This window comes from Pelecanus crispus, chromosome 5 (assembly GCF_030463565.1).
Source record: "Pelecanus crispus isolate bPelCri1 chromosome 5, bPelCri1.pri, whole genome shotgun sequence".
Classification (NCBI taxonomy): domain Eukaryota; kingdom Metazoa; phylum Chordata; class Aves; order Pelecaniformes; family Pelecanidae; genus Pelecanus; species Pelecanus crispus.
Genome location: NC_134647.1, coordinates 36,807,190 through 36,832,655, shown reverse-complemented (window position 1 = coordinate 36,832,655; position 25,466 = coordinate 36,807,190). Strand labels below are relative to the sequence as shown.

At 36.7% G+C, this 25,466-nt stretch overlaps 1 protein-coding gene across 1 annotated transcript in view; it reads left to right on the top strand.

The window, feature by feature from the left end:
- Window positions 1–3,396: 3,396 nt before the first annotated feature.
- Window positions 3,397–25,466, top strand: part of GULP1 (GULP PTB domain containing engulfment adaptor 1) — an 84,924-nt gene continuing 62,854 nt past the window's right edge. The window contains exons 1-2 of the mRNA XM_075710514.1: window positions 3,397–3,424; window positions 14,222–14,283. Of these exons, the coding sequence (XP_075566629.1) occupies window positions 3,397–3,424; window positions 14,222–14,283 (90 nt within the window). The remainder of the gene's footprint in view (window positions 3,425–14,221; window positions 14,284–25,466) is intronic.

The window sequence follows — 25,466 nt, the reverse complement described above, 5'->3', positions numbered from 1 at the left end:
TTCTGTCTCTCTTTTCTCTCTGCCCCCAAAGAAATAACCTGGTATAACCCAAAATTTCCCTAGTGTCAGAACTTTTCATATTTTGTCAATTAACCATTTTGTGAAATCACATGCAGGTTTGTATTTCCTAGTAGGGTTTGGTTTCTGGACAGAGCTGAAGGAAACTCCTAGGAGTAAGGTGGGGAAACATTCTTTACATAGGTGTGTCTTCCTAAGCGATGAGTAATGAAATAGTTTGGTCCACATTCCTGTTCCCTAATGCCTCCGATTGTTACAACCGCTTTACCCTTTCTAAACAAGTGGTTTCATAGGATGGACTCCCCCCTTCTGCACAGGGCTCCCTGTACCATGTTTTTTTTCTGACTTACCTTCCTTCTGAATTCATTACAAGCTTTTAACAGACTGTTTTGCAACTCTGTTTCTTCCAGTGGCTTTGTGTAGACATTGTCAGAAACAAAATCATATTCTGTCAGAAAACCTGTCTGGCATCTGTGATAAGAGAACAGCTTGCTTGCTCCTAATAGTTTTATTTGTCTGTTTGAATATTGTGAGCAAAGATATCACAGATACATCTAACCATAACTTTGCTCTTTTCCTGATCAAAAACTTACCAGTGCTGCTTACGACAGTCTGATATCTCCCTCTTGCCCTAAACCCAACTGAGGAATTTGAAAGTAGCCTTGTGGTGTTTGTTTGGGGTTTTTTAATGGCAAAATTTTATGGGGCATTTAACCGTCTGCTTTTTCTGCATCCAAGAGGTTGATGAAGTTGTTCATATTAGAGTTTGAGGGAGTTTTAAAAGCAGTTACAGGTAGCTAATTGTGTTCCTTTCCCTGTTTAATAACATTTTCTGTGATAAGTTGAAGTACACTGATTAAGTATGTTAATACTAGTTGTTGCCTAAGCCATTTCCATATTTTCTTCTATTGATGTTTCGTTGGAATTGAAATTATGAACACGCTTTTGGCAAAATACTGTCCATTTTTAGGTAAGTAGTCAATAAATTTTGGCTTTTATTAGTATAGATTAATGGTAATACATCCTTGTTCATGAGGAAGAAACATTACATTTCCCAATTTTTTGAAAAAAAAAAAAATGCAGCAATTAAGAACTTCCTTGCATCTTAGCACATTTGCTGGGCAAATATATGCAACCTTTTAATAGTTAATACTTATGTCACGTATAACAGTTAAAATACTTAGTTACAGTCTGTTTTAAACAAAATACTTGGATGATGAGCTCTAGAAATGTGGCCAGCCAACAGCCTCACGATATCCGTGTATAGTCTCTATTTAGGAGATCGTCTACTCAGTAAGCAATCTCAGATATGTTACTTAGTAGTCTCTTGGATGAGGATAGGAATACACAATTAAAAAAAATAAAAAGAGTTCTGAAAAAGGAGATGCTATGATCCCATCATGGAGGAGAACTGAAGTGGTTGGTCTAGTGCTGTGCAAGGCAACTGCCAGAGCTATATAAGAGGGAAAGCATACTCTTTTTACTCAAAACTGCCTTCTTCACTGACTGTAATGATTCATGAACAAGGTGAACATCCTGAACAAAGTTCTGCCATTGCTTATGTATCCTAAGTGTACATAATAGGCTGCCTGTGTTCCCTGTGAAAGTAAACCTCTAAGCTAAACACATTTGTCAGTTGCCTGAAAAGCTGAAATTCCGGTGTTCTTCACTGCTTGTTACTTCAGTTAAACTGAATTGATTGTCATCATTTACACTGCTTTCTGTGTAACACTGCTGATAGTGAAGGTAGCCAGCAGGAATGGCTGCGAGTGTATGTAAGGCTTCTGCGGTTTTGCTGTTAAGAACTGCTGTGTAGCGTACCAAGTGCATCGTTTCTTGACTTTGTATCAAAACAACTAGATGGAAAGTCTATCCTGCTACCTTTGCTTATTTCATTGCATTGTCCCTTCTTAAATACTCAGTAAAATCTGTAAAACAAAAATGATCTGGTACATGTACTTTAAAGAGCAGATGTTGGATGGTTGGTTGCACATCTAGGGTACTACACTGTAGTTTAGGTAAACAGGGATTATTCCTTCATTCTCACATTATTGTATGGAAGAGAAGTCCTACCATATCAGCGATTATTTGAAAGGAAAACAGGTGTTTTTTAGCTGTAATTACCCACATGTTCTAATTGAAAAATACCAACTGTCTACATGGAAATTGGGATAGAATTGCTTTAATTGGTATTGAACTTAATTATGTGAAAAAGAGGGGCAAGCACCACAAAAAGCGTTCATGAGCTGCATAAAGTATGACTTTGTCATCTGGATGCTGGCATTTGAAATACTGGCTTAGCTGTTTTTTTTCTTTTTGTTCAAATCAAAGGTAATGTTCTAACTGATTTCAAAGATAATCTGATACCAAGTACTTTGATTTTCTTTTTTTTTTTTTCTTTCTTAAATCCTTCCCCCCCCCCCCCCTTTTTTTTTTTCTCCTTTGACTGGATTGCTCTGAGAGCAGAGAAAGAGGAAGGACACTGGTGCAGCTTTGGGCTGGTGGATCTGAACAGAATGGAAAGAAGTGGTGGGAATATCTTTACCTATGGTTGAAAAAGAAAAATCTCTATATTACAAAACAGGATGAGTTTGAACAGCGTTGGATGTGTTAGATTTTTTTTTTTTTTTGGCTGCAAAATGTTTGTAAAGAATAAAATTCTAAAATAACATTGTGAATCAAAAATTAAGGTAAGAATTTAGGAGTGTATCAGTGTTTTCAGGTGAAGAAAATACAGAAATTACTGTACAGTCTGATGTAATCAGAGCAAGGAGGTAGTTGCACTGATAGAAGGCAATTTTTTCAGTATTGAATCCCTGGGTGAAGAGGAGTCTTTACGTTGTGATTATTTTAAATTTTATTTTTCAAAGTCAAGCCCACATGAAGATGAAAGCATAGCTTGAAATAATCTGACAGCCTCAATGACACAAAACAGGGCAGTGCAAATGTGAACTGAATGTTTTTATGGAGTCTTGTAGTCAGCATTCATTTTAAAGCTTTCTTTCCAACCTATTTGTATGTAGTATTTGTCTTCATGTGTACGTATAATACCATCTGCTCTGTGTCTCTGAAATCTTAGTGAAAAGAGCTTCACGGAAAGCTTTAAAATGTCTTTCTGTATTAAGTACCACTGGGCATTCAAACATAAATCTTCTCAATTCTGCAATTTCTTTCTCAGCAAAGCACATCTCCCTTTTATTTCTCTGAATTATTTCAGAATTCTTAAAATCATTTGCATTGTCTTTAATATGAAGATAATGAGCTAACTTCAAATATAATAATGGACTTTTCTGTTTTCTTATGTGTATTGTTCTGCAGGTTAAAGTGGGGGGAAAATACCAGACCCAGAAACATTGTTGACTGGATAGACTTTTCAACATGAATCGTGCTTTTAGCAGGAAGAAAGGTAAGTAATTTAGCTTATGTTCCATGTGAGACATAAATATCCTGTATAATTCTTTAGAATATCAGGAAGTACTTAGGAATAATTGCACCTAATTAACTAGGTAGAAATGGGCAGCCTTCTATAAGCTGTACAGAGCAAAGCATTCTCGATTGACTGTTATAGAGCTTTCTGGATTTGTAAGGCTTATGCTGAATTTCATAGTATTTTCTTTATTGGGGGTGGTGGTGCATGTGTATATATAAAATACACAAACTTTTTTTTTTCCCTCTGCACACACCAGAGGATGTGTTGGAGGGTTTCAGAACTTCTAAAGAGTTAGTGACTTCTGTATTTATTATATATATTCATTGGGTTGTTACTCTTGGAGAAGCTATTTTAGAAAACCGTGTTTAATATACTTGAAATATCTCATGCAGCAGAATATCTCTTAGCTTTAAGAAGCTATTCTGAATTTGTAGCAATCTGAAATGGTATGCTTGCCAAAAGAATATCAAACCACTAAATATTCAGAGTTATGTATGTTGCTCTTCTGGCTTGCTTATTCTCTTTTCATGGTCTGTTTATTGTCAAACAGAAGTTTTTTAGATGGAGCATTAGAGATGCAGCTTTTTTTACTGACATCTTTGCTGCTATTTTCCCCATTTGTTTGTAATGTAGAAAATAGTAGGTCTAATTTCTTTATTTTTCATGTTTTCTTCTAAAGATCCTTAGGTGTGATACACACTGAGCTAGAGCCCCTGCTTTAATAACTAGGTGTAAACTCAGTTGGAGTAAATGTTTTGTTTATGTAACAAGAATTCCTGCTTTAGTATCAATATCAAAGCTGGGAATAAAAGCAATCTGCCATACCTTATACCAACACAAAATGATAGCATCACCGCATCCTTCCATGTCTAGTACAGTTATTTGTTAAAGCCAGATGAATCGAGGTAACATAAGTAGTCCAGAATATCAGCAGATGTAGCTTGATTGCAAAAGGAAGATACATTTATTCACAAAGGCTACAAAACCTGACGAAAGATCATTTGATACCCCAGTAGCACGATGAATGCTGAGGAAATAAGCTAAAATCCATAGCCCATGCTGCTCTTCAGCACTGATATATTTTCCTGTGTAGATATTTGTAACACATCTATCAAGATCTGTACCTATCAGCTCCTTAATAGCATTGCCTAGCTTCTTCCAAGTAACATGAGAGAGCGTTTCAATATTCTTTAATTGTGTATTGATTTATCACAACTGGGAAAGAAGCTTGGGTTTTGTAGATTCTGTTTTGTCTAGGTGACCATATAATTTTTTCCTTTTCTCTAATGACTTCTGATAACATTTGAAACTTGGCCTGCCATGTTTCAGAAACACCCTGGTTGTGTTTTATGGGATATCTCCTTGGCGTTTTGACTTGCACCCAGAGCGCTAAAATGCTCTTTCACTAATTCTCATTGCCCTTGCCAGTGTCTGCATCTTGCCTTTATGGTCAAATGGTGAAGTTGTATCCTCAGGTATCTTGGATCATTTGAGGAGTCTGGATTCATTCCTTTCTGTTTTCACTACTTGTCCATAAGAAAATTCTTACTGACCTCACCCGAATTCTCAGAATTTCTGTGTATTCAAGGGCATTTGCTTTGTTGTTCAGTTGATTTTGTGTGCTATTCTCTTTACCCCAACAAGAAAAAAGTATCATAAAAGAAGCTGTCGGGCACAATGAGGTGCAATTATTGTGGATTCTTAAAAATTATTCAGAACTTGAGCAACCAGAAGAATTAAATACTGACATCCTTTTATTTTACTCATAGTAATGCACACAACATTTCCATTCTTGTGTCCTAGAAAAAACACAAATTTCAGTTAAGCAATTGTCAAGAATAAGTGAAAATTACATATTTTTTGTGCCAATTGAAGTTCAGAAAAGCTTGGCTTTATCAACATTTGTGTCTAATAACTGCATTTAGGAGCAGGTTCAAACAGGTTCACTTGCTGAACTTCCTTTACTGTGTTTCCTGATTTTACTCCCAGACCTCAGATACACAACAATTTCTATGCCTGTGTTTGGTGGGGTTGTTTGTGAGTGTCTTGTGTTCACAAGAGCGTGGATATTTTAAGGAGTTAACTACATGAGTGCTGTGAGTTTCCTAGCAGCGCTCTCTAAATCCAAATTAGTCTCCTGGTGGCTGTGGTGGTAGGGTCTGTGCTAATTACAAGTTTGCATGAGTCTGTTACCTTGGAGCTACATAAACAACAGTCTCAAATATATACGATTGTGAGGGGAATTTAAACACATGTAAGTGGTACTTTCACAATAGCCAAATATTGAAGTAGTTTTTATAGATGATCTTTTTTTAAGGGTCTCTTTCCTTCTCTCTCAAAAACAAATTCAAGACCAACATTATATATGTTCTTGCTGCTTTGCTATTATGACAAAGCTTGTGAAAACATTTATGTATCTTTCACAGTATCAGGAGCTTGCTTTTGTATGTGATCCACGTTTGGGTCATGGTTTCTGAAGAATCCTCTTCTTCCTTTAAAGTCAGGTGTGGTAGCATGCTCGCTTTGAAATGTAGTGTGAAAAGTCTGTAGTGCAGATTGAAGTCTGTTTAATCTTGATAATTTCAGTCTCTCTTTTAAGTAGTTTAGCGATATTAATGTAATTCTGCTGTAAGAGATCTTTGTAAATGTTATATTTTCATGTAAATTTTTCTTATTATTAGTGTATTGGCATCTAAACTGAATTACCTATTTGTCAATTTGTCCTTAATTTATATGTGATTGAGTGTACAGGTAATATGTATACATAAAACAGAAAGCATTAATTATGGGGGTTTTGTTTTGTTTTGGTTATTTTTTTGGTGAATGGAGATGCCTCTCCCAGATTAGTTTGGCACATTTTACTGATTCAGTGGGCTTCCATTCAAAGCAATTAGTATAAGAACTGGTGCATATAAGTAAACAAAAATTAACTAGTATTGGTTGGCTTTTGCCTCATCAGAAATGTGAAAGAAAACTACTGTTCCTTCTAGACAGAGACATTTCTAAATATGGAATGACTGTAATCTGAACCTTCTGGGAGTAAAAGAGTGAAACTTTTTTAGTGTCTCAAAATAGTGCTAAAAATGTAGGTACGTACATCTACTTTGGGCTAATTTAGTACTGAATTACAATGTGTGAAATCCCCTGGACTTCAGTGAGGTTGTGGAAGGTGTTAAGTCACAGTTCAATTTACTTCATTCTTTATTACACCCCAATGGTCCTCCTTCATCCCAGAATAAATGTCAGCCTTTGTTTACATATGGCACAAAGTTCAATGCCAAAGCTGCTGTTGTATGCGTGAATCTGAATTTTCTAATGGGTTTTTTTCATATGATAGCGGTTCATAAGGTTGGTAATTGGTGCCACATTATCAGCTCATGAGATGTAGATGGTATTCATAATGCTAAATGGAATATATTGAAGTAATAGCCTGTCATAAATCATAAGTTTCAGCAATAACATTTCTGTGCAATGGCTTTTTATGAGTCTCATTTATGAAAGTGTAGACAGATGCATTTAATGGGCAGGGTCTGACATATAAAAAAATGCCATCAAATGTTATAGGGTGGTCTTTTATGTGAATGGACTGGCTATAATATGATCTTTATTTTTACTGTAAACCTATGCTGCATTCCAGAGATGACAAATGTTTTGTTTTATATTTCTTTTCCTGAATGAGTAGACAACAGGTGAAGCCCCAAAAGGGTGAAGGGGATAAGTATAGTCCTAAAGCAAATACTTTCATTGTGTCAGAGAGTATGTTTCACATCAGTGATTTAAACAGGCTATTGTGTGCTGGACTTCCACATTAACAATGATGATAAAAAACATAAGGAAAGAGTAGATACTCATATACTTTAAAGGCATATAGGTAGTCACAATCTTCCTCATTGTGATCTTCAGATATTCTTGTGACTGCAATTTGTCCTTTTATAAAAGCACTCATCACCTTCCAGGAACAAAACAAAACTAGGTCTAAATCTCCTCCTCTGCCCCCACCCCAAAAAAGCTTCTGCTTGATATTTGTAGGGTTTTTTTAAATAAGAAATTTTTCAAGAGCAATGTTCGGGAGGAAAAAAGGGTGCTTTTTTGTATACCAAATATTTCTGTATTCATGTAGTGTCACTTGATGCAAAAATTAGTTATATTTATACTTTTGTAATACCTCCACAAAGAGGTTTTGTATGTTCCAAATACTGCTCCTTGGGTTTCGCAGTATGGGGTCATGTGGAAAACCAATATTCAGTGTCCAAGTCCCTTTCTTGGATTGGTAACTGAATATGTCTTTTTAAGTATCATTTGTCCTGTTACATTGTTCTCATTAGGTTATGGAGGTACCCTTTCAAGTATGCCAACAAGGAGACTTGAAGGGTTACTACGTTAATTTGGCAAGGACCAAATCGTCTTTTGTTGGTGGGACAAGGAAGTGGCCAGTCCTGCAGTATGTGTGTGTTGACATGCATTTGTATGCAACTGTGTATGTATTTATATTCTGAAAGCAGAAGGAACAGGTCTAATTATTTAGGAAAGAAATGATTACAGTATCTCTTTAGAGGATGCATAGCTACAAATGAGGAGTACGCTTTGGAAACTTTCTCCATAGGATTCATGTTGAGTCTGCACAGATAAGTCTAATTTTTCTTTTCTTTCTGTTAACATGAGAATAGGAGGATAATTTCCTGTTGGCTATTTTACCTGCGTTATCTTTGGAAAAGCATTGCAGAAATAATCTTATCTATCGCCTGCTTTAAAGAATATTCTAGGCAAGTTAACAATGATATTTACCACAATAACTATTTGTTGCTTCTGCAAAACCTAAGGAGCTCCTTTCAAGAACATATGTGCACTGCTTAACCATAAAGCACTAAATATTGGCTTCAGAATGGGAACAGCATTGAAGGAATCTTAAGCTTTTTGGTTTCTACCCTATTAAAATTTTATACAGCCTAATTTACAGAATGTTAAATGATTCACATGGCAGTTTGGCAAGCATATCTTTTGAGATCTACAAGCTAATAAATTCTCGATGTAAGTTGTTACTAGTGTATGATGTAGAGTTCTTGTCTAAGTGTACTATTGCAATTAACTTTCCCAAGCTACAACCTAAATGCTTGAGTTACATAGGTACACTGCTAGTTAACTGGATGAATGTCTAATTAAAGACAAGAAGTGTTATTCTAGGTTATGCAGTGAGTGTTACTACTGGAGGAAATGCAAATACTAAACTTTTTTTTCATTTTGTAACTATGCCAACCCAGCATTCTATGATATCATTTTGCTATTTTAGTAATCAGCTGTTTAAAACCATTCATAAGGTCCTAAATATTATGAGAGAAGGACACAGAACGGCAAAGCATTCCGCAAAGCTCACTCTGTTCTAGGGAGATACAGCTGCATTGTCTTGGCAAAGAATAAATATGCCTCCAAATAACATTTTGGGGGGGGGGGGGGGGGGGGGCGGGGAGAAAAAGAGAAAGAAAAAGAAATAACGAAAGTAATTATTTTTCAATTATGTATATTGGTGGATATTTGCTTATATGTGCTTAGGGCAGAATCTGACTCATAATTTCAATTGCTTAATCATAGCAGCCTGGTAATAACTTTAATAAATTACTGCTATTAGACACACAGATTGTACTTAGTCATTCCTCTAGAAGGTGGCTGGAACAAATACTATAGCTGAATTATAGAAGAATATGGGTAGATTTATGTTTGTTAACAATGTTTAGGTATTTATTGCATTCAGATGAAAACTCTGGTAACAAGCATTTCTTCTCATGGCTCAGTGTATCAGTTGATTCATTGCCTGCAGTATCCAAGAAAACAGATTCTACCAAAACTCACAGCATAAGTGAGGTTTGTGAGAATCTGCCTATTTCTGTTGCAGTGCAGGATAAAGGAAATGGTTTAACAGGGTGACAATTCTTGTATGTCCCATTGTGAAGGTTGTCTTTATTTAGAAAAAAACTAGATAATCTAGGAAAAATGAGAGATACAACTATGTATATACACAGACTGAAGCAAGTAAGTTATTTGTTCCCTGAGGCGTTAATATGTAGATGTAGCACTGATCTCGTGGGATGCTCTCTTTTTCAGGAGACTGTTATTAGGCTGATTGTCACATAAGATCTTTCTTTCCATAGCAAGTTTTGTAAAGCAGGAAGAAAAGACAGTTCCAAGATTTCTTCTCTTCTATTAGCAAGGAAAACACCCATTGATGTCAAAGACTCTTTGATTCACAAAAGAATAAAGACTTTAGTTTTTACCTTCTAGAAATGACTGTATTCTCACTGTGGCACTAAAAAAAAAAAAGTTAAAATCAGAGTCTTTCTCCGTTTATCATATTAAATGGAATGGCCACTAGGTCTCATATGCTTTGACAAATGCTTTGGGAACATAGTTAAGTAGAGCCACTCTTAGCATGCATGAATGGATAATGACAGTGGGGTTTAGGGAAGCAGTTAGATAAACTTTCCCTGTTGAGCACTGTTTTGCCATTTAGAAAATAGTTCATCAGTGCCTCTCTACTAAATCCATTCTGTAATATTGGTGGGCAGTAATGTGTGGAGAAATTAATCTCAAAGAGAGAACAATTTCTTGGCACTGTTATTGCTTTCCTTTTTGTTAGATAAATGATCAGCTGTGCTGTTATCTAGCCTAGTGTCATCCTCTGCTAAGTGTAGCACAGTTCTTCTGGATAGTTTATGAAGTCCCCGAGTCTATTGACTTCAGCGTGTGATTTGTCAGCACGTTCCTCTTCCCCGGCTCGCCCAGCGCTGCTGAGGCCTCTGAAATGGCTCACACTGGTGCTCCCAGACTGTGTGATCGCCAAGCATTTGATGTGAAATGCAGATTGTAAAGGAATCTTTATGATGGAAAGGGGCTGGTGTGATTCAAGGGGGCTAGAAAGGAGTGAAGTCTCAATTCTGAGCACAATTAAACCTCTGACCATGAAACTGCCCAACCCCCTGCCTCCACTCTTGCAATTCTCTCTGTGAAATCCTGGGTCTTCCAAATGTTAATTTTATGCAGTTTTCCCACTGCCTTTAGCAGACTAGTGTATGCTGGCAGGGAGCAAAACCTGAGAAGCTCTCACCCAAGTCAAATTCTCTTAAAAACTAGATGGGATATTGTGCTGCTGCTACAGGGGCTCTCTAAAAGCCTGTGCTACACCGTTAGCATGCCATGCACGTGAAGAGGTGCTGTGTAGAGGCTACAGGATTACTAACACTCTTTAAGCAGGGCTGTGGCTTACCCTGTGCCCTTGAATTCTGAACGTTGATCCTTTTTCCCATCTTTTCTCCCATGCAGTGCCAGTATGTTTGGCAAAATCACCACACACTTAGGCTTTTACCTCTTAGAATCTCTCATACCTCATTCAAGCTAAACTCTACTTAGGTTTTAATGGGCTCTGGATGGCTCAAACTCCTAATTCTCAAAAAATAACCAGGCACTTATTTAAACTTTAATGTAAATGCTAAGGCAACCTAGATTAAGAGCTTCAGACAAGATCTAAAATAACTGTAGTTTTCACCCAGTGTGATAGCACAAGTCTCTTTTCACTTTCTCCTACTGTTATGTCAGATGCATGCAGTTTTGGTTTTAATCTAGGCTTTTGCTCCTTTCTTAAGACTTACAGTTTTATTTATCTATAAAGTGTCTAGAACTCTTGCTGCTACATAACTAATAACATAATGATATGAACTGTGGTTTTCATTGTAGGGTTTCATTTTGTTTGGTGCTTCAGAATGAATAATTAAGTGCTAAAGCTGTGAAAACATGTTTAAAATTAATTTTATAAGTGAGGGATCATGCAAACCACAAGCCACATCTGCATCAGGTATTTAAACGAGGACCTGTTTTATAGGCTTCCTTTTTCCATATTTTTCTGGTTTATTGGATGCAAAATGTCTGAAATTTGGTATTTCTCAACTGCTGTGAAATCAAACTAACTCTAAGCAGTATTTCAAACAGCTGCTGAGAGTCACCTAAGTCCAAAATCGGAGCTTAAAATTCAGAAGGAGAAGCTGGTAACAAACTTCCTTGTAATAGCTTGCATGATTTTTTGCATGTCTTTGCTATCAATGTGAATTTTGCCTCGTATTGATTTTGTTTAGTATTAAGAGATCTTTCAAAAGTGCCACCACTCTGTAACTATAACCTTAATTAATGGGCTTCCAATGTCAATGGAAGACTTTAATACCTATGTCATAGTGTCTGTGGATCTACATCTGGATGTTGGAAATGCTCCTTGCTGACTCACTGTTTTAACCAACGGCATGAGACTTGTAGAATCCAGGCATCGTTTTGATGCCCTCCTAAGTTACTGATTTCCTTTTAAGCCGAGAGTACCCAGCCATATTTCCTTATCTTCCCCTAACTAGGGGTACCAACAGTTATGGAAACACTTTCCTAGCAGTGTTTTTCATTGCTGGAATCCCTATAGCATTACAGTTTGAGGTTTATATTATACTATAATATTATTATATTATAATATCATAAAATAATATTCTATAATATTGGAAGGATTACTAGCTGCTTAATTAAGACCACCATTGCAAACTTGGGTCTCAAATTGAATCACTTTTTTTCAGATTTGAACTTGCCCTGCTTAGGGATAGGAAGAAGGAAGGAGGAAACATTCGCAAAGAATAGTTAGTTTTACGAGTACCTGTGTAGTCAATTGTCTGCCTCTAAAATTGCTTTAGAAGCTACATCCCTTTTGCTTGTTTGTGCTAGTACTAGGCACCAAAATGAGTGGAAGACTGGTTTGGGGTTTTTTGTTGTTATTTTTTAAGAGATTCAATGGTTTTTTTTGGAGCATTTTTAGTAGATTTTTCCTTTGTGTATTTATAAATATGCCAGTATCCTGCTGAAGCTAGTAAACAGTTGATATATAAGAAATGGGTATATAAAACGCTGACATTAGCAATTTGAATGCATATTTTGGAGCTGAAATTTGCACCATGCAAGTCTTTACTCTGCTGCAGTAAGCACGATGGGACAGAGAGCAGTCCTGCCTTATGTGCCAGCTTCCTCTCCTCTGTGTGTGGGACTTGCAGTCAAGCCCCGTCACCAATCTGCTTGTCTGGCCTTCAGCAGTGCGCTGACTTGGAATAGAATGCTTACGGTTGTCTTTTGGGTTGTCAGGCTTTATTCTAACATTCCGAATTCACACTGATGGTTATTTTTCACTTGTGGATAACACCAGCTTTTGATATTGAACTCAAAATGGAGATCAGGCTTCAGGTCTTAAAATACTCTGGGAAACCAACATGGTTCTCAGTTCTGGTATTCCAATCACAAGCCACAATTGAAAGGAAAAGCCACTTCAGTGCATAATCGTACTCCTGGGTGCCGCTGAATGGACAAATCATGCTTCCTTAATTAAGGAGTCATAATATCACTCTTCAGTAATGGAGCTGAACAATACTGTCATCTAGAATTAAATTTGCTTAAAGAAAAAAATTTCCTCTAGCTTTGCAGTTTTGATCCTGTTACTGTGGTGACTGGTGAATATCTTGTTTAACAGTTTTCTTGCTTCTGTATATTCAAAAATATTTAGTTATTGGTGTAGTGTCAACAAATGTCACAGCTTTTCCTTTTGAACAGTTTGAAGTGAACAGGATTTTACTGTTCTTATGTGTAACTAACAAAACAGTTAGTAATTGCTCTAACTGTAATTCCCATTAAGGCCAAAGGGAATTGTCTGTGAATATCCAAGGGTAGAGTTTTGCTTTAAGCTATCATTTTGTTACTTAATTCAGTAAAGTTCCAGATTTGTGAATTTAATTCATGCTAATTAAAACAGGAGTAGTCTCATGTTAGAAAATACTATTACATATTGAATGTGTGGAGTATAAAATAGTACTCAGTGTTACAGAATCTCTCATGCGGTTGGTAATACAACTTAGTATTTTGGCACTTCTTACTTCCCCCCCCCGCCCCCCCAAATGTTTTCAAATGAGAAAATGTTAAAAAATGGTTTCTAAACTTCTAATAAAAAGCTTTTTCTAATGTTTGGAATTCTACCTTAGATTACGTAGAACATTCTAAATGGCCATTAAAAAGAAGGAGGGAAGGTGTATTTCACAAATAATGAACTCATCCTGTCACCATATGAAACATGCGGCTGGGCAAGCAAGACAATAGCACGGTCTTGTGATGTGAAAATCATTAAAGGAAAATATGCAAATTAATTTAGGATATGTAAGGAAAGATTAAAGAAGATCTAAACTTCTGAATCAGTTACCACAATCTGAATTGCTTCTATTTTCTTGTAGAAAGATTAGGGCTGTTTTCTATCGGTTATCGCTCTGATAATTTTTCCAAAATAATTTCCTTTGTCCCTTTAATATCTTGATAATTCATCAAAAAAAGCACATAATTCATCAAAAAAACATCATTATAAGCGCAACTTGCAGTAAGTGCTTTGAACAACAACAGCGGGATGCAGAAAATACTGACCTGAGGCAGAAACAAGAAACAACCTTAGACCAATCAATATATTTGGGGGAGGAGTTGGAATTCTTACGGTAAATCAAGTCAGTTAAAATGGGAAATGTACCCAAGAGAAATAACCAGATTCTTTCATGTAAATGTTTGGGAAGTTGTGAGATACCCTGTGTTTCCCTCCAGCCCCACGAACTACTTCAGACAGATACTTACCTGCGTAAAAGGAGGGTTGTTGATGTTTTCCAGATAGATACTATAATAGTTACATTAACAATTGAATAACCTATTCAGTGCTTCTTTTATTTTGCTTTTCTGTAGACAAAACATGGATGCACACTCCTGAAGCCTTATCAAAGCATTATATTCCCTATAATGCAAAGGTAAGAAAATACGAAGTTATTTTGTCCTCTTACCTTTAGAACGCAGCACATTCTGTCTTGCTTTTCATTTGAAAACTGCTGAGACATGAATTAGCCAAATGAAACAGTGGGAAAAAAACTTCATAAATGTCTGTTTTGCAGATGAAAAATTTATATTTCTTAAATAAATAACATTTCTTAAATAATGGCCAGTTGATCCTTGTTCTGAATTATTTGATGGTTTTATAGAAAGCAGACCAATGTTTCTTTTCTGCTTGATGCTCTGTTTCCTTTTAATGAATGCTAAATGGATGGAAATTTTGAGTGCAAAGGAATTTAACATCAAGCTGCATGCTTACAGTACTATAAAAATTAAAATTAATAGCACAAACTTCTTTTGGACAATAGCAAAGGCAATGAGTAATGATCCTATCTGCTGGATATATTGAAATGTCAAGTACTCTGGAAATATGGTAGAATAATAATGGAATTTTTGCACAGTAAAAACAGAAGCCTTGCTCATGCTTTCTTATCCCAGTTACAGTGTAGTTCTACAATAGTATTTCAATTAGTCTAATGACATCTGTTCACAGGAAATGCATCTTCCTAAAATAACAACTTAGGAAATGGTTTGCTAAAAGGAGGAAGGAATATGCAGTAATCAGCATAACTCAGAGTAAACTGAGTAATTGGCTAGTACTTGCCCAAACTGGGAGGATGTTTCAATAGGATTCTACCATGGTCTGTTTTGGATAAAGTGTTCATATGATTGGTATTTTTTAATGTAAAAATAAAAATTATTTCACAAGCCAGGACTCAGTTTTCCTATACTGGTATTCCTTGATGTTGTGTTTGCAATTTTATTTTGCTTAGTATTGCCACACAGTTAGCAAGTGTTTGTAGTGGAAATTTGAGTCTTGTTCTGCTAGTTGCCAGGTGAACATGATTTTTTTTCTGTATACTCTCAAACTGAATTTTTGACCAAAGGATGTATTACCATTTAACTGTGTAGCCTTGTCAGACACCTTGGCTTTTATATTACAGTTTTTGAGAGGGAGGAATACTTGCTGGGGTGACTGTACCATCTGTTTGAAGAGCAAACTGAAGCTCTGAATTCTATTAATGCACTGAACAATATCCGTTCGTTTGTGGTCTTTACTTCAAGAGAAAAACAAAACCTCCCTCATCTTTTGTGTCTCATTGTCTTTCTTAAGAGCATACCTCGTGAATAGGTGTCAGTACAGCTATGCAGAAAAAATTTTTAGAATAAAGAAAACGGTGATAGGATGGTGATAACCGTAGAAACAACAGCATCAGCAGCTTCTGGAGTAGAAAAACGGGATGGGGAATTCCTGTCCGAAGGAAGTCTGTTCTCAGCCTTGTTAGAAAGACACTTGATCCAAAAAAGTCTTTCCTTTTATTTAAGCTAATATATGCCCAAGTTTCCTTTCCAGTTCTGCTCCTGTTTGATGCAGGTTCTGACATCACAGGGCCTCTTTGACCTCCATGCTGTTGGCCTCTAAGGTCTGTCAGAATACCTGGCAGGAAGCTGCAATGTACTATAGTATATGCTTTTTTTTGGGGGAAAAAAAGTTTACCCATTTTTCTCATTTGGATCACAGTAGAAAATTATTATTTAGAACTGTCAGTTATTTGATTCATTATTCCAAAGCAAACAAAAAATTACTCTGCTCTGTAACTGCAGTGTAAAGGGTATGAGATTTTCACATTGCTTTTTTTTTTATTAAGATCTGGCATAAATTTGCACAGCTTTTATGAAGTTAGCTGGCATATGCAGACACAACAACATTATTAAATCTAGATGATGTTTCAACCTCAATTCTCAAGTACCATTTTCATTAAGTTTTGCAATATTTTTCTTTTTAAGAGGAAAGCATGTTTCTATTAGTACCTCATTTGGGTTTTGTAACGTTTTGATTTTTAACTAAAATATTCCATTGATTTCATACCTTGTAACTGCATTGTGAAATAGTGATTAAAAATGCAGAAAACATTCATAAAGCAAGTACTGAAAAAGACCCATTGGTTTGGGGTTTTTTTTTTTTTAATGTTCATGTTGTTCCACTCCCTATTCTATAACATTCAATTCGTATAACATATATTTGTTGGGAGGAAAAGACACCACATCTGATTTATTTCAGAAGGTAATTACGTGAGTGAAGAATGACATGTTCAGAAAATCAAATCAATTTGATGGAAAGCAATACCAGAGATGTTCTTTTTCCATGGGCAAGTGAGGTGTATTCTGCTGCATAGTTTTCTGAATGCAAATTACCATGGATGAAAAAGTATTTCTCTTTATAAGACACAAAAATCGTTTCTCTGACACTAATCTTCTGAGATGATCAGAAAAAGGACAGCTTACTGAGAAGAACTGGAAAAGATGGGATTTTGTTTGTTTACTTGATTCCTAAGACATCTTTACGAATTAAAGAAAGCTTGTTGATAAAATGCAGTTCATGAGTTGACTGTTATTTAAATTCTTATCTAAAAAAAAAAAAAAAAGTCCTAGCAAAAGAACCCTGCAGTATAGACAGCTGACCTTTTTTCTACAAATTGGAGAGGACTTTTTAACAGAGAATTAGTAATGTCTTGTATCTCTTAGGACATACACTCTCAGAATGATTTATGGCAATAATCCTCTTTGCAAGAAAACACGAGCAGAGTTGTTTCTTCTGGAAGTAAAATCCAGGAGCCACGAGTATCATAAGGATGCCCTTAAATATAAAAGCATCTTGATTCTTTCTCGCCTTTCCAGCATACCCAGTCCTCATGGTGCTTGCTGTTTTGAAATTTGCTGGGTTTGGCATGGTTTGGTGTATGGTGTAAGTTGATGAGGGTCTGGGGTTTGGGGTTGGTTGGGGTTTTTTTGTTGTTGTTTTGGTGTTTTGGGTAACAGTAACCAACTGTTGTGGTTGGTTTGGGGTTGACTTTCTTTTTCATTTTACTGATGTCCCCAGTCTTGGCCTTGCTGAAGTCACTGATAATAAGACTCCACATGTTTCAGTATGCTCTGGTTGTGAAATTAGGGCCTACTGAAGTCAGAATTTTGCCATCAGTTTTTGATCCTATATTTTTCTTGAATATATCACTCCAAATGAAAGCATACTGGTCACATAATTTTTTTTTTTCCCCCCAAAAAGATTATTTAGAATCTTGATAGTATATTATCAAATATGGGGATACAGGACTTATTTAGATGTCGTAGTGTGGCAGTTTTCATGTTACCAGGATATAAAATGCTAAGGCAAACAAAAATTTCTCTTTTGTGTCATCTTTTTTTCTGTAATGTTTCATAACTAAGAACAGATGTTTGTGTTATTTTCCATACTGTAGGGAAAAAAAGTTTTCTTTTGTTCTTAATTCTCTTTATTTTAGGCCAGTTTCCTTTCTCAAAACCAAAAGTGATCAAAGTATGACTTTATAATGGACTCTGACTGCAACTTTAAAAATGGACTGATTGTTGTCATCACATAACTGATACTATGTTCAGTATCTCAGTACCTGAGGGGTGTTTTTCTGCTAATAAAATGTTGCCACTGCCCAAACCAGCAATGTTTACTATGTCTCTTTGTAGTAAATTACATAAATATGCCCCTTTATATTCATTTGGCTATTTTTTTGGCTTAAATAAAATGTCCACTTGCACATCTTTACATTTTGCAGATTAGAGGTTCTGCTTTGCATGCCTGGTGTTTATGTTGGCTACTAGTATACTATGGAGTCAGTAGCCTTGACCTTATGCTAGGCTGAAGAGCTGCTATTTTACATAATAACATGATGGCATGTTAAATCCTTGGGAGTTTATTTTACCAAGAGGTGTGATGGCTTCCTAGTGCTGAGACAGCTAAAGTCCTAATGCTTACTTCAGACTTATTTTAAAACTTTGTATATTGTCATGTACGTATTTATGATTCTTGATGAAGTTTAAATTTGAAACTTTGAAGATAAATGAGCAAAGCTTTCCCCAAAAATACTGTTAAACATCTCTTACTTTGTATTACTGTGGGGTTTTGATGACAATTAATTGTGAATTGTTGTGCAGTTTCATGGATGATCTTTCCTCTCAATTATTCAATATATGTCTTGGATCTGTATTGCAACTGTAGGGAAGGGGGGCGGGGGGAGCATTAGTAATAAATACCCTGCAAAAGACCTTGCTTGGCAGTATCTAGTAGTATTAATCTTCACTGAAGTACAATACACAGAGTTTAGTTAAGTTTTCAACTTTATGTAATTTCTTATTCCTTCAGCTTTTTTATCATTGAGGAATTGCAGATAATACTTTCCTGGAGCAGTCATTTTGGACAAGAATTTTAGGTCAAGAATATCATGCTGCTTCTAATTGATGTAACTGCCATAGCAGGGCTCTAGGTGCAATGATGTCTTTTGAATATCTGCATATTGCTATCATTAGTGTACGGTATTAACAAAGCCATGTTTTCATGGCATAAACTGCACTTCTACTACAAATTTTTGTTGCTATAGCTATACTAGCAATTTCTTTTTTCTATCCAGTCAGCATACTACAGAATGATCATGGTTTTGTGTCAGTAAAAATAATTAATGAAGAATATCAAAGGGGAAATTGTATATGGATATTTCCAAGTAAACAGAGTTACAAGGCACGCTATTAAAAAGTATGCTTAAATTTATGTGGTGAAGTTAGTTATAGCAAGATATTCCAAACAGAGCACAAAACTGTTGAAAATTAGAAACTAATGAAATAGAAGAGAGCATTACAAGAAAGAGTTAATTTTCCTACATTTAATTTATCATAATTAGAATTAATAACTTAATTCCAATTAACTTTCATTAGAGTATAAAAATGTCTTGGATGTAACCATAATTAATTTAGTGTTTAAGCGCAAAATAAATTAGTATTGTGAAAATATCCAAATGAAATATGAAAACAGAAAATTATAATTTTACAAGGAAATGCAAATCTGAACTTCTTAGTAATTTCTGATACATTACAGTCATTAAACTTGGGGCTCGTTATACCAAAGATGAATAATCGTGTAAATAAAACATAAAATATTTAGAGTCTGCAAGGGGCACTGTTAACAGACTTCTCTGCTTGAGGGAAATGAACCTACCTACTCCATCTTGCTTACAAGATTACATACTTAAAATGGGAGAAGGGTAGGAGAGGATAGCATTATATCCACAAATATCCTACAAAATAAATGACTGTGGTGCAGAAGGATTGTATCTAAACTTTCAACAGCAACAAGCATTGTCTCATATAAGTAGCTGAAGGAGGGGAGCTGCATTTTAACTGTTCAGCATCAAGGAATTTCAGTTGTTGTCATTTGTCTCTCTGGAAACTGGTGAATATTTCAGCTTCCTTAAAATGTGAACATTTGCTAGTTCCTCGGAAAGCTCTGTGGGGTACTGCGTGCTTTTGAAAAGCTGTCAGTCTGTCTTGCCTGAGGTTGCATAGCCAATCTGTAAAGGGGCAAGAATTAAGTCTGCACCTCCTGAGCCTTGGTCCAATCTTTTGAGCCCCACACTTTCCGTCAGTAGTGTATCACTGTACAGTAATGGAATTTGAATAGTATTTGCGGACAATTGTATATCTCATCTGATGTGAATGCACACAAGTTCAAAGACTGTATGAATGTGTGTTGCGTATGCTTGAGTAGCCCACAATGCCCGTACGTGTCAGCAGGTCAAGATCATTTTGCAAGAATTAGTAGGCATGTGGCTTATAGTATCTGTGTGCATCTGCACCTAGAGTTTTGTCTTTCATGTCCATTTACTGTTGCTTACCTGAAAGCTTTGAAAAATGGGACTTGTTTATAATTGGAATACTGGTATTTTTTATGACTGAATGCTGGCTGAGAAGTTTAGAAAACTTTGCAGAATAGCAACAGTGCAGTTCTGACATGTGTATGGTCTCTTTCCAGGTATCTATAACCCTCTGTTTGTTATGTGTAAAATACTGCTGCACAAATTCAGGCTCTACAGGTCACTCTTATTTTCCAGAAAATTATCTGCTTCGAGAAAGGAATGAAGTTTATAAGCAGTTCCAATTGTAATTTCTTAAGGTCTGTTTGTGTGTAGCTTGCACAGAGAGCTTTAGGTTTGACTGAAAGACCCAATGCCATACATAAATGCAAAAAGGTATGTAATTTTGAGGCAAATACATGAGACAATGCTTAAATCCAAGTCATTAAAATTTGGCAAGGTGATAAACACTTGCAGAGTGGAGGAGTAGGAGTAGGAAGTTTTATATCTGGATACTACAGGTACACATACTGCTAATTCTGCAGTGTAATAGATGAGTATAAAGATGAATACATATATGTACTGAAAGCAGAGACAGGCGCCGTAAAGGTACTTCACCTAATGCCTAACTTTTAGTTTACAAATATTACAGCTACTTTTAGGCAAACATGAACTACAGACAGTGTAAGGGCTGGTACCCTTTTTTGGTTTTGTCCACCCAGCACAACTGCAGTGTGCTATTGCAAAGTCCTCCCCAGGTGTGCACAAGGAGACTCTGCAATAGCATGGCTGCTACCACAGAAAACAGCATATTTGCTGCACCTACTCTACATCCGTACCTAGCACGGTATCATCATTTCACCACTCAGGGCTAATAGAAACCAAAAAGGGTTTCAAAACTTCTGAAATAATGCAAGACAGTTTAATATAATGTATAATGTTTCATTTCTTTTTCTCTCTCAGGAAAAGGAGTCAATAGAGCATGTGTTTTAGTGAGATATTTTTGGTAGGTTCTAGTAAAAAAAAATCAGTGAATTTAATTGGGGGAGTGAGATAAAAAATATTGGTCATGTTTTTCAATACATTATAAACTGCAGCTGAAAGACAAAACATAGCTTTTGATCTATTCTCCTGAGTGCTCATCTTCTCTCGGGTTCCGCTTACCATCCCTTGGTCTCTTCATAAGCTTCATTTTGCTTGAAATGTCGAAGTACTGTGTGACATACTTCAGTTACAAGTATGAAACAGATTTGCAATGCAAATAAGAGATGGAAGCTATAATTTCATGGCAAGAAGAAAAAATAGATCACACCAATTAATGGTAGTGTATGTAGCATAGGATCTGAGAAGTATTTTAAGTCCCTTTCTCAGTAATGTATTAAGCAATATATTAAAACTGTGTAGTGAAGCAGGACTGGGACAGAGCCCCTAGTCTGCGTTGAAGCTGATCAGTAACCTACCACAGCCCTGGAGTATTCCCTATTCCGAGCAAGTTTTAAGTTTCCTTTGTATTCAAGCAGTTTGTTTCTCTAGCATAGATTGCCTTCACATCCATTCTCTTTAGTACCCTGGCTGCTTAATTACAGTTTTTTTCCTCATCTCTGACTTTGAGCAGTCTAAGTTTCAGTTCTCTCATCAGGGAAATATTATTTTTAAACAGCTAGCAGCTTTAGACACATTTCTTGGTAGAAAGTTCTAGAATCAGTTATTTGGCACTGTAGATATAATATCTAACAACTACAATCTGGATTGAAACTACAGAACTGCAAGAGAATTTAGCTCATTGTTGGACTTTGAAACACCCTCAATTTTAGAAAGATGGAATGGCTTATGATTTGTTTAATATTAGACTTGTCCTTTGGCTACATTGCATTTGCATTAGGATTTGCTGTGGGAATTGAAATGTTAGAATTTAGAATAATTTAGGTTGGAAGGGAGCTCTGGAGATGATCCAGTTGATTCCCATCTGAAAATGGGGCAGACTTCAAAATCAGGTGAGACACAACAGAGCCTCATACAATTGAGCTTTAAATACATGCAAGGGCAGAGATTCACAGCCTCTGGGCAGCCTGTTCCAGTACTTAATCCCTGTCATTGTGAGGGTGGTTTTTTTTTATTTTTTCTCACTTCTAGTTGTAATTTCTTTTGCTGCAGCTTGTGACTTTTAGCCTTACGCAGGCATGTGCACAAATACACCAGCCTCATCATCTTCAGGCTGAACAAATGCAGCTCCCTTAGCCATACCAGACTTAGCCATACTAGACTTTAGTCTAGTCTACCCTTGATTTTTAGTCTAGTCTACCCTTGATTGGCTTAAAGTCGACTTGGTAGTGTGGGTTAATGGTTGGACTGGATGATCTTAAAGGTCTTTTCCAACCTAAACGATTCTGTGATTCTATGATTCTGTACGCTGTGGTTCGTTTTCCCGTCTCATTGCTTGTCACATCCCTCACCGGTTTCAACTCCAGCTAAGATTTGTCTTTCCTAAGTTCATCCCTGCGTGCCTGGAAAACGTTTCTGTATTCCTCCTAAGTCGCCTGTCCATGAGCCTTCCATACGCTCCCTCTGGTATCCGAGTACCGCCAGGCATTGTGCAGTCTACGTGATTGCTCAGTCAGCTATTAAGGCGTGCAGGAATGCTTTTGGCAGTTACGCAGTCTAGCCAGTCGCTGCATGGCCCATGGCTTTGAGAGGAAAGTTGATGTTGCTGTCTTACTAAGAGGCTTCTGCTACCATAGCAGTTGGTCTAGCTATCTTTCACATTCAAGTTAGGTTTTAGTTTAAGCTTCAAAGTGTGAGTGCAGCTTAAGAGAAACAATAAAACTACAAGGGCCTAATTTATTCTGCAGGGCTTGAGGAGTTAGCCTTGTTGGTGTACCCATACAGGAAAATGCTGTATGTTGCTGCTTACTGCAGGGTTGGTCTCTTGGTTGCTGAGGGCTGCAGTTAGCATTAGGAACTGGGTTTCTAAAGTTTCTGGAGTGCAGGTTATTGCTAGATTTCTCAGCTTCTTTAGATATGGGGAGGTATCAGGCCTAGATGTAATTTTAAGCTTATCTTTTGTTTTACTTTAAGAATGGGATATTGTTGCTCTGTTTCATCTTGGAATTGGAGCTGCAGGAGGACTGGAATGTGAAACTTCTGGAATTCATATGACTTCTGGATCATGAAGCACATAGTTTATATATATATGGGAAACTTCTTTCTGGCTCAAGGCTTTTTGTGGCCTTTTACTGTAAGATTTGATCTCCGAGGTATGCGCATTCTTTTGGTTAAGTTTGAAAATCTGCAGCAGGGGATTCCATAGTATTGATTTATCTGGCATGGTCTGCAGTTAGGAAGACTTGTGTTGATGGCATGATGTCCTGGTTTTGGCTGGGATAGAGTGAATTTTCTTCCTAGTAGCTGGCATAGTGCTGTGTTTTGGATTTAGTAGGAGAAGAATGTTGATAATGCACTGATGTTTTAGTTGTTGCCAAGTACTGCTTACGCTAGTCAAGGACTTTTCAGCTTCCCATGCTCTGCCAGGTGCACAAGAAGCTGGGAGGGGGCACAGCCAGGACAGCTGACCCAAACTGGCCAAAGGGCTATTCCATACCATATGATGTCATGCCCAGTATATAAACTGGGGGGGGTTGGCCGGGGAGCAGCGATCACTGCTTGGGGATGGGCTGGGCATCGGTCGGCGGGTGGTGAGCAATTGCATCGCTTGTTTGTCCCCCTGTCCCCTCTCCCCGGGTTTTGTTTCTCTTGCTCCCTCTCATTGTTCTTCTTTTCATTATTATTGTTGTTGTTGTTGTTATTGTTGTTATTATTATTTCAATTATTAAACTGTTCTTAACCCGTGAGTTCTCTCACTTTTACTCTTCTGATTCTCTCCCCCATCCCACCAGGGGGAAGGCGAGCAAGCAGCTGTGTGGTGCTTGGTTGCCGACAGGGCCTAAACCACAAGGCACAATTAACAGAGTACACTGGTTAACAACATGGTACCTGAGACTCATTTGTGCCAGGTACATTCTTTAGATTATTTTTGTTGTATAAATTATGATTCTTGCCAGTAGTCTTGGTGTAGAAGACCTGTTTGTTGGAATGTAGGACAGCCGTATGTTGAAGTGTTAATCCAGCAAGTTCTGAAAGTACAAGAATATATTTGTTTATATGTATGATATACAGAAAAGGCAAGTAGGAGTTTTTCTGTAGTAGTAATAGCGACTCTCCTTCAACAGCAGTTCTTCATAATATGGCATTTATTATTGAACACAGCATCTAAAGCATGTTTCCAAAGATACTGTGTTAACTAAAAGTGTTAAAATAAGTTTTAAACAGATTCATCACTGCCCTTCCCCAGTGTCTATCTCAAAAGAGCTGAGCAAGGAGACTGTTGAGACAAAAGACTCGAAATCATTAGAAGCTTTGTAACAGCTTTTATAATGTCATTTTCTTATTCTTCAGAAAAAGAAGAAATTAGTATTTGTGTATAAATCTTCACTCTGCTGTGTAAGATACTCGGAGTTGTGAGTTTCTCAGCACCAGGCAAGAGCAGGCACCAATTGAGTAACAGGCAGTGAGTGATATGAACATCCATTCAAGACAACTGAACAAAACTCAGAGGTTTGTCCAAACAGAATTAACAAAACAAAAAAAATATGCAAAGAAAAAGGATGGAATTTGCTAAGACCTTACGGTCAGCAAAGATTTGCTCAACTCTCTGTGTCCCTTTCTGTTCCTCCTCTGTTGCTGATATTTATTCCCTTGCCTCTCCTTAAGTCTGCTTGGAACTACCAATTAGCCTCATTAGCATGCCCTCCAGGGATTCTTTCTGCACAGTTATATTTCCATGTGAGCTGTCAGCTGCGAGAATGTGAGGTTTCTTTAAAGAGGCTTTCTAGCCTCTGGACTGTCAAGTGTCAAGTGAGTTGGATGTCTGAGACTGGGACTAATAGGCTGTAGAGTTCAAACATCTGGATTATTGTACTTGTGAGCTAGGTGGCTCACAGCAGTTTATAGATTGTTCTTGCTTTAAATTAGAATCAGGCCTGCAGATGAATTAACTCCTTCTCATCTCCCATTTTTACGTTTGACAAAGCTGGGTATTTCTGTTTGCTCAGCTTTTGCTACGTTTATGTAGCTACTGCCACTTTCTTACATCTACTATTCATCAAAAATAATTAGGAAAGTCTTCCAAAATAAACTGGAAAAAATAAATAGAACTGGATCATAGAAAATGAGAGAATGGCACGACTTTTTGAACAGAAGCTTCTACAAAGACATACAATTTTACCATAAAAACAAGAGTACTGGAATCTGTCCAACCTTTCAGAAAAAAAGTTTCACATATACTGATCTCCATGAGGATTCATCCACAAGAAACTATTGGATAAGACACCAGCTGCAGTCTCTGACTTTATTAACTTTAATAAAATAATAACCAACACTAGTCAGTTGTGGAT